The sequence below is a fragment of the Priapulus caudatus genome, unplaced genomic scaffold, assembly GCF_000485595.1.
Source record: "Priapulus caudatus unplaced genomic scaffold, Priapulus_caudatus-5.0.1 Scaffold3513, whole genome shotgun sequence".
NCBI classification, from domain to species: Eukaryota; Metazoa; Priapulida; class Priapulimorpha; order Priapulimorphida; family Priapulidae; genus Priapulus; species Priapulus caudatus.
In genome coordinates this window covers 1796-16077 of record NW_014580574.1, presented here as the reverse complement: position 1 = coordinate 16077, position 14282 = coordinate 1796, and the positions used below count along the sequence as shown (strand labels likewise).

At 44.7% G+C, this 14282-nt stretch overlaps 1 protein-coding gene across 1 annotated transcript; it reads left to right on the top strand.

The window, feature by feature from the left end:
- Positions 1–2921: 2921 nt before the first annotated feature.
- LOC106819475 lies at positions 2922–6075 on the top strand. The gene is made up of 7 exons (XM_014824101.1): positions 2922–2952; positions 3798–3958; positions 4179–4237; positions 4432–4748; positions 4864–5018; positions 5346–5350; positions 5802–6075. Exons 1-7 carry the CDS (start codon positions 2922–2924, stop codon positions 6073–6075), a joined length of 1002 nt encoding a protein of 333 aa, XP_014679587.1.
- Positions 6076–14282: the final 8207 nt, after the last annotated feature.

Genomic DNA, 14282 nt, shown 5'->3' with positions numbered 1-14282 from the left:
CCGCGGAGAACACACTTTCGTTTATTTTAAATGTAATTTTTGAAGTCTACTTTTGAACATTAGTAGTATCTCGTAATATAGCGCGCAGTAGCGTAGATAAATCGAATGCGGTAGCAATGAATAACAAGCCATGTTTTGCAAAAGCACGCAAATAATTATTTTCTCGCTTGAATAAAAATAAGTGCAAAAGATATCATTAGATGATGGTGATTTAAGTGGAATACTGCTATGGCCCGCACGTACCTTTATTTTCTGTTCTAAACTTCTTGCTTTTGATAACGTTTTAGAAAGACCACCCATGCAGTTATGCGGTAAAAAATGTATAGCACATGACTGAAATGTGATAACGTCTATAATTGAATAAAAGCCGATAGAGACAAACAATGTTATTTGATATCACTACCCAACGAATTTGGTAGCCTAAATGCATTCGTTTTGCTGTTTTATTTGAAGTACATCACGCCTCACGCACGCACACACGCACGCACCACGCACGCACGCGCGCACGCACGCACGTAACTACACATGCGCACACGCACCTACACACGACGCAAGTACACACGCGCGCTGATGAAAAAATACGTAGCTACGTGGCTGCGTGCGCAATCGTTGACGATCTGACACTCCATATACGCGCAATATACTAATAAAGTAAGATGAATNCTTAACCCACGAATTTGAGTAGCCTAAATGCTTCGTTTTGTTGTTTTAATTTGGGACTCACGCCACTGCAGCGCACGCACTGCAGCACGCACGCACGCGCGCGCACGCACGCACGTAACTACGCACATGCGCACAACGCACCTACACAACGCGCAAGTACAACGGCGGCTGGATGAAAAAATACGAAAGGCTACGTGGTTGCTGCGCAATCGGTTGACGATCTGGACATCCATAACGCGCATATACTAAATAAGTAACGATGAAATAATACATAGTATATTGAATATACATAGAAAATGTATTCAATTACATGCATGTATACATATACTGCCGCGCTTAATGCATGGAGCCATACAAATCCCAATGCGTGCATTACGGTATCTTGTTCATGTGTTGAGTGGTCCTTATAATGACCGTCTTCCTTGGCGATGACTTGGCTGCCCACTCCAACACAGTCAACAGCAGGTGTCAAGACAAAGTAAAAAAAGTTTTACCTTTTAAATTCGATCATCAAACTATTGGCTCTCACAGGTCAGAAACCACGAAGAAAACAAACCAATAACAACAGCACCACTAATCGACATCAGCAAGTGCCTGAGAGGTATCCATCACATACAGGGTCAGCAACATAAACCTTTCAGAGTGCATTAACTAAGTTCCACTGAAAAGGAAAATGGAGAAAAAGATGGTAATGGATATGCAATTTCCTGCGCTCTTCAAGCTCCATTAACATGCACCAACTAATCTCTAACCGAATAGTCATTGCGAGGAATGCTAGAGTAAAGCTGGAGATAGAGGCAGATGTCAAGTCAACAAGAACGGGACAAAATGTGCTGGAGAGGACTACGCAGAGCAGCATGCGATGCAGGGAAGCAGTGGCTAGTCTATACTATCTTAGCAGCGATGGGAACAAGACGATAATTTAATCACACACAAAAATGAACAAAATAAATAAACTGCAACATCACGTCGCTAATTCGTATAGCTGTAGGCCTATAGATGGTGATGGCAGTTACACAGGCACTTGGGCCGTTTCAATAATAAAATGTGCATTGTGTATGCACAAATACACAGTAGGTTAGAGCTCTAGGTGCGTGCGCGCGTGCGTTGTATTTATTAACCATCATTTTATTATTGAAACGGCCCAAGTGCCTGTGGGCAGTTACGTTATGTAATTGTTATATTATGGCTACGTGATCGAATACAGATTATAGACATGAATGACTTCAACCGGCCGGGTCATAAATTATCCGGCTAATATGCAAAGTAGAAGTCCAGATAGATCCTGGTCCCATGTAAGTAATCATGGCGGGCCCTGTGAGTAGATTTACTCTTGAGACTGTGGTTCACTGAGACACTCACGGACAGCTATTAAGCCTACACTCCTTATAATCGAAACAGAGAACTAAAAACGTGTCCTAATTCCCCCCACGTTATTCTAATTAATAGTACTCGTCCATCGATAACAACGTATGTGATGAGAGACGATGCAAATACGAGCTTAATCAGTCAAGCGAATCTCTTCCATTGCTAGAGAGCGCCATCGTCGTTTCTAATCGAGTATATGTGGGTCTCGCCCGACCTTCCTACCTTCATAACTCACCGCTCGCAGGCTAGCAACATGTACACACACATTGGAGAGCTGCTACTTGCTGCGATTTCTAGTAAAATATAATAGTTTTCGAATAAAATAATCAGTTGCCTCAAAGGGTTCGTCTGAATTTGTATATATAGTATATATCTAGTATTCAACCTTGATTCCTCATAATTACTGAGTTATAATTTCGTAAATTTAGTGATATTTCTCGTATAGTACATATAACATACTATATATGTAAAAATGTATGTATATGTAACAAGAGTAGATAATAACACTGTGTTATTATCTACTCTTGATATGTAAATATAACATTATATTTTCGCATATGATGTACAGGTAATATAACCCTATAATAATGCGCTTACATGCACATTATCCACTAGCTAAATTGTCAATGGTCGCCCGAGCTGGTATAGCGAACACAACGTCACGTCTACTGCACAGCGACCGCATTTCTGATATTGCCAAGGTCGTGCGAATTATTTACGATCGCTACGCAAGCTGTTCTGCTTGTCGCAGCAAGATGTCCGCATGTCGCGAATGTTCGACAGGACATTCGCAAAACGTCCGCCGAAATATTCCAAGGTCAGAATCTGCTCGTACATCGTGTAATTACCATTACAGCATGTCGGCTTTGGGGAGAAATAATCTATTTGACATGCGGCTCATTGGAGAAGATGACTTTGAGCGTAATTGAGTGGGAAGAGACGTACAGAGATAAATGGCATTTGATGTCTTTCTGTCAGTGCGCTGCTAAGAATAAATGTCCTTACGATTCTCATAGGAACGATGCAAGGGTACTGTAAACTTAATAGTGACTAGCAAGAGTTTTAAAACGCGACATAAGTGGAAGCTAGAACTAGCTAGCGGTATTTTCCCTCGTCCTGCATGCTATGGAATAGAGGAAAGGCATTGGCAGAGAACAGGAAAGGTTTTGGGTACTTTCCTGCCGAGATATCGGCGCAGAGGGTAACTGAAATGTGTTATAGCCTCGACTGTTTAACGATCTTTAAATAAGCAGGTTTGGCATATACAACGTTGACAGAGCCAGTAAATGCGTGATGCAAAATATTCACGAGAGAGCAAAACAACGCGCAAGCGCGCATCACGGCTACTACGGCTACAGCCATGTGAAAATGATGGCATATTAAAGGAACTATGTATAATCTGTCGTTTGGCACGCAACCTAGCGTTGTTCATTATAATATTATGCTAACGTTCATTATTTAGTATTTTCACAAAGTTTATCAGGCAAATGCGAATCTGAATACCATAGGCCTACCATAAAACAAAATAATAATAATAATAATAATAATAATAATAATAATAATAATAATAGTAATAATACAGCAGCAGCAATAATAATAATAATAATAATAATAATAATAATAATAATAATAGCAGTAATAATAATAAGACGAAGAAGAAAAAGGGGAAAAAGAAGAAGAAGAAAAAAAAAAAAAAGAAAAAAAAAGAGCAAGGACGACGACGAATTTTAGGTACATGATAAATTGGGTGGGTTTAACTACTTCAGGGCAGAACTGTCGCGGGTCATGGCGCGCCGATGACGGGTCTGGTTACGAGGCATCGTGGCAGTACGATCCTGCGACTGACAGAGTGTTGTTCTCGATCTCACAGCTGCCTGTCGACGACCAGCGATGGATCGCCATCGGCTTCTCCTCCAACAGGAGGATGGTAACGATGTCTGACAACTACGCGTGTGCCCTTCATTAGAAACCCTGACTAGCCACGCGATCGTGACAATTTAAGGACCAATTTCGTGTCCGCAAAGAGGCATTTTAGAGTTTCCAGTTTATAGAGTTTATGATTTGAAATCGGCATTTATAGGTATTAACAGTATTAACGGAATATAGTCATATAGTGTACTGCGTTTGACCAAGCTTTTCTGTTATAGCCAAACACGGACGTTGTCTATGGTTGGATCAGCAACAATCAGCCACGATACTTTGATGGGTAAAAGTTGATCTATATGCATCGAGTTCTTCTTATCCATCTTTCGAGAGTTTTCCTTGTAATTCGCATCTATTAATCTACTGATATCAGTCCGTCCGTTTATGTATCAATCCACCCATCTATTTTGCATCCCGTTGTGCTATCACTCGGATTGATCGAATATGCATAGCAGACATGCATTTTTTTGCCCGCAGGTTTCTATCTGCCTATGCCCCTCCATCGAACGACGAAAACAATCGCGGAACTAATGACGTCATCCTGTCGAAGTTCGCGAAGATCGGTAACAAGATGACGATGGTGTTTTCCAAGCCGCGTCTGGGAGGAACCGATGACGTGTCGCTCAACAACGTTTACCTCGTGTTCCCGACTAAACCCGGGTTTTACCTCGACCCGGGAGCCATACTGAAACATGACGGCACGCCGACGATAGGGCCACGCGTCGACTTCAGTAACTGCGACCACCGGCGGGGTGCCGTCGCCGCGGTTTCCCCGCCTCTACCACCGTCTACCGGTACGTATCTCACTGGATAGAGAACGACTTCGATAAATGTGAGACATACCTGACTATAGTAGTGACATATTTTTGGCATTAAATATGTAACGGATTGGTTTTTATTCATTGGCAGCGTCCACCTGTGAGGGAGGCTGGGAGACGAATGATGGCGCCACCTACAGGGTTGTATGGCAGTACGATCCATCTTCAGATGGAGTCGTCTTTACCGTAACTGTGGGCAGAACAGATGCATGGGTTGCCATCGGATTCTCGCAAAATCGGCGAATGGTAAGTTACATGCATATAGTTTAAATTAATAAAGTTCTCGTGCAAAGTATACACAAACTAGTAATACTATGACATAGGTAAGACGTTCGTCGTATAAATATATGAAATCGCATATTCTCAGCTTTGCATGCTGAGAACTAGTTCTGCACTTCACTTTACTTGTATGGCCACAGCTTTAATTCAGTTCACAATCTGGAACCCTGCTCCGGCGTGTTCTGTGGTACATACATCACGCACGCACGCACGCACGCACGCACGCACACGAATGCACATACGCTTACCCACACACGTTTGCTAATCAATATTGTAGCTGTTTATTTTCGATAGCGCGGGTGAAGTTAAGAAACATACCCGTCAAACATTCGGACCTGGCCAGCCTCGTTTATCCAGCCAATAGCGACATCTGTCTGCGGCTGCAAATACAATTCCAAATTTCCGTTAAATAACGCCTAATTTAAAAAAGCAATAGTACATGTACATAATATTATCTAATAAGCGAAATATCTAATAGCAAATAATACGCTATGGTACATATAAAAATGCTGATACATGTGTATTCCTGCATGTTCTATTAATATATATTATAATACAATATTCGCAATATATTAAAGTGCGTGCGTGCGTGTGCGTGTATGTATGTGCGTGTGCGTGTTTGTGTGCGCTGGCACTTACGCTTACATGAGCGCGAATTTCTATTCATATAGAAATAGGGTAAGTGATAAGTTTCCCAATATTCCCTTTAATGCGCGACAAGGGTTTCTAAAATCACTATATTGACTACAGCGCCCTCGTCGATTACACGGGAGTTAACACGGACGAGACGAGCGAGATTCGCCTCCTGGCGGCGGAGAGGTTGGCGAACAAGCAGACGATCCAGTTCTGGAAGCCGCGAGTCGGCGGGAGGAGAAACGACTTCACTCTGCACGACGTTCACCTGATCTTGCCGACAAAGCCCGGAAGGTGGTCGGAGAGGCCGCAATTCGCCATGGGAAAACACGAGGCCGCGCCCACCGTCGGGCCCAAGGTGTTCTTCAATACATGCGTGGCAAGGGCATAGAAGAGCTGAGAGTAACTAGGCGCGAGTTAGAGTGGCGAGGCGCGATTGGGGAAGGGTAGAACAGCTAAGTGTGGTGAGGCGAAGTTGAGGCAGGGTAGAGCAGCTGAGTGTGGTGAGGCGAAGTTGAGGCAGGGTATAACAGCTAAGTGTGGTGAGGCGAAGTGAGCAGCGGTTAACAGCTAAGTGGTGTGAGCGAGTTGGGTGACGCGAAGTGGAGGCAGGGTAGAACAGCTGAGTGTGGTGAGGCGAAGTTGAGGCAGGGTAGAACAGCTGGGTGTGGTGAGGCGAAGTTGAGGCAGGGTAGAACAGCTGAGTGTGGTGAGGCGAAGTTGAGGCAGGGTAGAACAGCTGGGTGTGGTGAGGCGAAGTTGAGGCAGGGTAGAACAGCTGAGTGTGGTGAGGCGAAGTTGAGGCAGGGTAGAACAGCTGGGTGTGGTGAGGCGAAGTTGAGGCAGGGTAGAACAGCTGGGTGTGGTGAAGCGAAGTTGAGGCAGGGTAGAACAGCTGGGTGTGGTGAGGCGAAGTTGAGGCAGGGTAGAACAGCTGGGTGTGGTGAGGCGAAGTTGAGGCCTATCGAAGTTAAGTTATGTCGTTGCCATCAACATGACTGGAGACGTGAGTTACGGCATTCTTCCACTCTACGGGGACACAGAGCAGGTACAGAGGCAGCTGATGAGGCAGGTGTTAATGGCCCTTCCGGATGGATCTGTGATCGGCATCTATACACCTGACGACAACATACCAGCGTCAAGAATAGTAGAGGCGCTTGGAACTCGCAATAAGTTGTTTAGAAAGCGACTGTATACGAAGCACGAGGTGAAGTTACCGTTGGGAAAGGTCGCGTCTATTCATAACTCGAGCGTCTTCATTATCTAGGACTTCCTTGAAATCGAATTGTTACAGTGAAAATCGGAATGATGATGTTATGATCGCAACAAGTATGTTCGAGGCGCTTGGAGCTAGGTTTGTAGCGCGTGCAAAGCGTCTGTACACGAAGAGCGAGTTAAGGCTAGCGTTGGGAAAGGTTGCGGCAATTCTTAGCTTCATCTAGTGAAAACCGAGTCTTTAATTCGTCGATCATTGTACTAATGTTGATCCTACGATTTGTTCCACCTTCAATCAATCGTCCCCTAAATGGAAGGAGATGTTTCATTTAAATCATCTTGTTTGCAATTGTAGTTCAAAAATATTTTTACCTCAGTCGCCCCCCAACTGAATGATGTTTAGTATAACTGATGATCTTATTCATAATTGATGCTCCATTATACTTTTATATCGATGGAAGGGGCGCAAGATGCAATAACACATGCTCCACTAGCCACAATTAAGACACCGTTTTCTTAGCCTGCACTTGTCCTCCCTCACACTCCCTCTTTCGCATTCCGCTAGATAGGAGCGACTACACACACGCGCGCGCATGTACGCACGCACGCACGTACGCACGCACGCACGCACGCACGCGCTGCTGCTGCTTCTACCGTTGGGCTCGACGTATATATTTCGCCACGTTACATAAAAGTGCGACCACGTAGGCACATCCCGTGTCGAACCTTCTAATATTAACACAACATTTCTGACAGCTGGCGGAACTTGGCCCCCACCACAACTTTTGCTAGACACGAGAAATATATGAGAACCAGCATTATGTTCATAATTGGCGCTATGGTATTGCAGCCGCGTGGATGAGGCCGTTATAAGTGCCCGGTTGCAGCGTACATAGGTCGTAGTTAGTCGTGCACGTTGATGCAAGCGTGACAAGATTGGTATCAAACTGTTATAGGGAATAATGAATGTGATATATAATATATCCGTGATTTTTTCGGATTCTCTACAAAAGCGTACAGTTGTTTTACTATGTCGCACCGGTGCGTGTGTGTGCATGTGCGCGCGCGCGTGTGTGTGTCTGTGTGTGCGTGTTTGTGTGCTTGCGATTGGATTGGATTTACGACGGAGTCGTTCGCCATTATCTACCGTTACTACACCGTCAATCACGCCAAGCTCGCAGCATACCTGAAGCTGGGAGATGAAGCCAATATCATACTGAGTCCATACAGCGAGGAGATGCTGCAAGCTGTACTCGACTACGACAGGACCATCGCTGGGCACGACCGCGGAGACTATCTGCGTCCCTGTTTACGGGCTTATAAGAAGCTGACGTTTGTAGCGACAGATGCAGAAAGCAAGGTAACAGGTTATGTCGTTGCCATCAACATGACTGGAGACGTGAGTTACAGCATCTTCCCACTCTACGGGGAAACATAGCAGGTACAGAGGCAGCTGATGAGGCAGGTGTTAATGGCCCTTCCGGATGGATCTGAGATCGGCATCTATACACCTGACGACAACATACCAGCGTCAAGAATAGTAGAGACGCTTGGAACTCGCAATAAGTTGTTTAGAAAACGACTGTATACGACGCACGGGGTGGCAGAAGGGTCGCGTCTTATTCATAACTCGAGCGTCTTCATTATCTAGGACTTCCTGAAATCGAATTGTTACAGTGAAATCGGAATGATGATGTATGATCGCAACAAGTATGTTCGAGGCGCTTGGAGCTAGGTTGTAGCGCGTGCAAAGCGTCTGTACACGAAGAGCGAGTTAAGAGCTAGCGTTGGGAAAGGTTGCGGCAATTCTTAGCTTCATCTAGTGAAACGGAGTCTTTAATTCGTCGATCATTTACTAATGTTGATCCTACGATTTGTTCACTTCAATGCAATCGTCACCTAAATGGAAGGAGATGTTTCATTTAAATCATCTTGTTTGCAATTGTAGTTCAAAAATATTTTACCTCAGTCGCCCCCAACTGCAATGAATGTTTAGTATAACTGATGATCTTATCATAATTGATGCCTCCATTATATTTATACGTGGAAGGGCGCAAGATGCAATAACACATGCTCCACTAGCCACAATTAAGACACCGTTTTCTAGCCTGCACTTGTCCTCCTCACACTCCCTCTTTCGCATTCCGCTAGATAGGAGCGACTACACACACGCGCGCGCCATGTACGCACGCACGCACTGTAGGCACGCACGCACTGCACGCACGCGCTGCTTGCTTCTGCCGTTGGGCTCGACGTATATATTTCGCCCACGGTTACATAAAAGTGCGACCACGTACGCACATCCGCGTGTCAAACCTTATAATATTAACACAACATTTCTGACAGCTGGCGAACTTGGCCCCACCACAACTTTTGCTAGACGCGAGAATATATGAGAACAAGCATTATGTTCATATTCGCGCTACTGATATTGCAGGCCGCGTGATGAGGCCGTTTTAGTGCCCTGTTGCAGCGTACTAGGTGCGTAGTTAGTCGTGCACGTTGAGAGCAAGCGTGACAAAATTGGTATTAAACGGTTATAGGGAATAATAAATGTGATATATAATATATCAGTGATTTCTACAAAAGCGTACAGTTGTTTTACTATGTCGCACCGGTGCGTGTGTGTGTGTGTGTGTGTGTGCTGTGTGTGTGTGTGGTGTTGGAGTGTGTGTGCTGCGCGCGTGTGTGCTGTATCTGTGTAGCGAAAGGCTGCTTGCGTACACGTGATGCGTATAAGTGTTACGGTGGGTGTATTCTAACACGCTCTTCTAAACGTCTATCAGGCCACATATTTGACAACAAAACAAACAACGTGATATCGTTTCTCAGTTACTCTCTTAATGCGTCTACCTCTTAAACTATGTATAATCCCATTAAGCAGGGCACGCGCGGTCACTAGAGCTTACTCGAGACACCGTCATAACTTACGAGGCTAATTCGGTGACGTCGGGTTATCTAAAAGGAGGTGCAGTCTGTAACTACCGGTATTACATCTGTGTGTGCTTGCGCACGTGTGTCGGGCTGTGGGTGTTTGCGTGTGCGTGCGTGCTTGTATGCGGGTGTGAGTGAGAGCTCGTGCGTGCGTACGTGCGAGTGTTGCGCATCGTGCCCGGTAAATTGTTATGTAAATAATGGATTTATAGGCAACCTAGCGTGGACTTTATTATGCTGCGCAGTGATCACCACTTCGTTACGTTGTTTGATGACTGTTCGTTTCCGGACCTGTGAACAAACTTCTACAAGTCTGGTAGAAATGTTGGACTACTCGGCTAAGCCGCTGTTTTACCAGCGCTCGACTCACACCGAGGTGTGCTTTCCAATCGAGATATGGCCCCGTGAGAGAAAAGATGACAGAGAAGGAAAGATGAGAAAGAGAGATTGTGGGGGGAGAGAGAGAGCGCGGAGAGAAAAGGGGCGAGCGAAAGCGAGAGAGCGAGGGAGAGAGGAGATTCGAGCTGATCATGTCGGGTGCTTGAGCTATGCGACAATGTGTGGATGCTGAGCACGTTACGCTGTGAGGATGTGGGATGCTGCGCCGACGATTTGGTGTGGATGCTGAGATGCTGAAACCACGTTTGCTGTGAGGATGTGGGCATGCTGGCGCCACGTTTGGTCGGTAAGTGCTGGGATGCTGAGCCACGTTTGTGTGAGATGCGGGATGCGAGGCCACGTTTTGTGTGAGGCATGTTGGCGATTGCTGAGGCCAACGTTTGTGTGGATGCTGGGATGCTGAGCCACGTTGCGTGAGGGGATGATGGGTGTGAGCGGCGTCAGACTGACCACACACGCTCAGACAGAATGACTCGTGATCTTTTAGAATAAGACATACGGACCCACTAAGCGATGGCTCTCATGAACCCGTCAGTCGAGACACCAAAATTGCTGGAGATACAAACTAATAAACGTCTGGATAAAGTACAGAAATACAGGAATACGCTTAATACGCTGCCGCTTAAGGACATCACCACACGCACACACACACACACACACACACACACGCCACACACACCCACACACACACAACACACGACACACGATCACACCACACCGCACAGTAGGTCTACTCTCCAACGCGGTCTTCGCCTCTGTGCCATGCGATTCGTATAAGCATGTGGTATATGATTTATGTATTGCTATGAAATACTCATGTTCCTGTATTTTCTCTGGGCGAACTATTACAGATCACTGCAGTTGTGCAATGAAAATGCGATAGAGGTAAGAATCCACCTCGGTGCTTGCTCATCTCAGTTAACCACATCGCCATCACCCGTGTGCTATCATGAGCATGACCCCGCGTTGGGCGGATAAGAGCTCCTGTGCGAGATATAGGGAAAGGCTAAATTATGAGGACAGCGTCATAAATAGGTCGTTGGGCGCGTAGGCTACCTGCGTAAGCGCATGCATCCTACGAATGCCATATCGTGACGGATCCCTCTAGGCTAGATTAATAGTCTTGGCATGTAATATAATTCAATAATACAGAACCGGTACGGTCCTATAGCTAAGCAGGAGAGTGCATGCCAAGAAAAGTCGGCGGCAAACAGAGAATAATAATAAGAATTGTGAATAACAATGTACTTTTGGCAAGGTGCCAACATACCAAGAGTTAGCCGGCTACATCTTCCAAATGTCAGCGATTCGATCACTACAACAAAAACGGCTGATTATTTCCAAGTGAAGACAAGGACGACACTATTCGTAGCGTCGACTTCAAAAAGTCGGCGTGAGTTTTGTCCCACCATGATGATTTGGCTCAACTCAGCATTTCGCTAAATCATGTTCAAATGTTACGTCAAATACCCACGAGAAGATGACAGTTTAGCTACAATGCAGGACAAATGCCCTCCACTACCGCGATGTCCTACTATCATATACTATTGATACCCTATATTATATATATATGTTATGGTTATATTGATGGCCGCTCTCCATCCCACAATATCGAGCAAAACATCTGCGCGATAGTCTTTGTGTCATGCGCCTATCTATGATTGTCGAAGCAAACCCTAACTGCGAATATTTTCTTACTCCTCATGTTTCCTCTGCACGTGAGTCAACACTTATCATTCAAATAATGTAATGTTGTTATATGAATCGCCTAAATACTATTTCATTCATTTATACCAAAATTTTGTACTTTGGTAATTATTGTTTTATTATAGCATAAAGAACATTTGTAAACTTGATTACCTCTGCTAGGATAGTTGTAAGTCGTTTACATTTTTTCTCGTGGCCGTGGGGGCACTATACAGAACAACTGGACACAGACTAATTGTATTCTATCATGAAACAACTACAATGAAGGCGACGAGAAAATCTCGAAGAGAGGTTTCCCTGCGTGGATTCACGTTCGAATGGAAGGACGCCGCATACACCGTGCCGTCACCGAGCGTTTAATCAAGATCCACCTTCCTTCTTACAGTCTTCATGCCGCAAACAATAAGATAAAAAGTGGCAAGTGCTGTACTATATAATTAATGGCCTATGTATTTAATATATATATATCAAATGCGAATTAAACACTGTGTGTTAACACCGGTTCACACGGTAATAAACACTGTATATATGAATATATATTATGATTATATATTCATATATATATAATAAATTAAAGATATGTTTCACATATTTACCAATGTAAGGAACACGCCAATTAATTACCCATACGCGAAGGCTTATGCGCGAGTTAGTCTGCTATTAGCCTTAGTATATCTTAGATGTGTACGTTTTCGCGCATTCGAAAAAGACAATTTTGTGTCGCTTCCTACTTCTTCGCAAAGATGCTAAAATCTCAGAAAGTAGAGAAACTGTCTTTGAAGCAATGGGGAATGCCTCTTTCTTGGGAGACAAAGTGAGGATCAGTCATCAGTAGATGCCTGAGATGCGTGGCGTGCTTTACGTGCGCGCCGTGCATGTGGGCGTTGAGTGTGCGTATGGCTTCTAACTTGCCACATTCGGTGTCGCGAGTGCTGCTCGAGTGTATTGTCTTTGTAGTATAACTGTTGATATCAATTCATGCTTGGAGCAATGTTTTGACCCGCGTTTTTTAGTTTCCTAGCGGCGCGTACTGGAAACATAACCGAGTTAACTGGATGTCAGGAGAGGAAGCAAACATTCTATTCATCGAATACGAAGACATGAAGAAGGTAGGGTATCTCTACTATATATATATATAATATATCTATGTATATATATAATATTATATATATATATAGAATATATCTTGCTTTATTTTTATTTTTTATTTATCTATTTATATATCATGTTATATTTCGTGTGGGCGTCATTGCGTGTGCGCGTGCGTTTGTGTGGCGTACGTCACTGTGCACAAACTGTAAAGGACCTAACATTGTGGAATGTAGAGGCGTATGTACGTCATCGCATTTATGTGAAATTAGGCTTTCACTCGTATCAATTTTATTATTAAATGGCCGGCAAGTACTTGTACTATTCTTGCTATCACGATGAATTGCTTGTAGACTCCCCATGCAAGCATGCCGTAAGAATAGCCGAATATGCTGGTAGGAACTCACAGAGACGCAAGTCGACGTGCCTGCGCCTGAAGCCACTAGGCTTCAAAAAGATGAAAACAAACCGAAGCAAACTTATGATTGGCTGCCAAGAACGATAGTAGCGCGAGAAACACAGCCACATTAATGCGCAAAGGTGTGTAAACGGTCTTTTTATCATAATTTTCTTCTTGTTGGATATGTTATTGAACAAATCACGGCCTATGTTATTAATTGTTTTCACGGGCACAAGGCTGGTCTGGCAATAATGGGGCTCGAGTGCAGTAGGTCATCGACAACGCATCCACAAAACACAACACCCAAACGCAGTGTGGGCGTAACGGTTTCTTTGTGCTGCACTTGCTAGCAGCGGCGAGCTAGCGTCGACGTTTGTGGCAGGCTCCACGCCTCGCTGGCTGTTGATGGGCCGTGTTTAAGTGTAAGCCATGTTTTTGAGTTATTAAACGGCAGCATTTAAACCTATACAATGAATGTTATTTGTATGCACGACGGAGACATAACAATTGGTGTCAGAAGTGGGATCCAACTGATTAATCTACCCGCATGGATCCAAACGTGAAAAGCTGGCTAGAGCGCAATGCAAATGCAGGCAGGGCAGCAGCAGCAGACGCAAGCAGCTGCAGGCAGGCAGACGCAACGACAGAATGCAGGGACTTGGTGCGTTTTCAAAAGAACCAGCTGCACGACCAGCAGTGGCGACTGTGTCAAACGCCAGTCCACTACGCGAAATCGAAGCGTTCGAGAAACGAAGGAAAAGTGGGGAAAGGTATTTGGAACGTTTTCGACCAGCATGTCACTCTGTACCGGTAGCGAGAGGGCGCAGAAGCGTGCATCGCCATGCTTCTGGGTA

What these genes read in the sequence shown, in the direction of transcription:
- LOC106819475 (XM_014824101.1), top strand. Translation starts at nt 2,922, where the DNA reads ATGCGGCTCATTGGAGAAGATGACTTTGAGC. An exon ending in TCTCCTCCAACAGGAGGATG is followed by an intron (nt 3,959 to 4,178) that starts GTAACGATGTCT and finishes TTTCTGTTATAG; the next exon opens with CCAAACACGGACGTTGTCTA. An exon ending in GCCTCTACCACCGTCTACCG is followed by an intron (nt 4,749 to 4,863) that starts GTACGTATCTCA and finishes ATTCATTGGCAG; the next exon opens with CGTCCACCTGTGAGGGAGGC.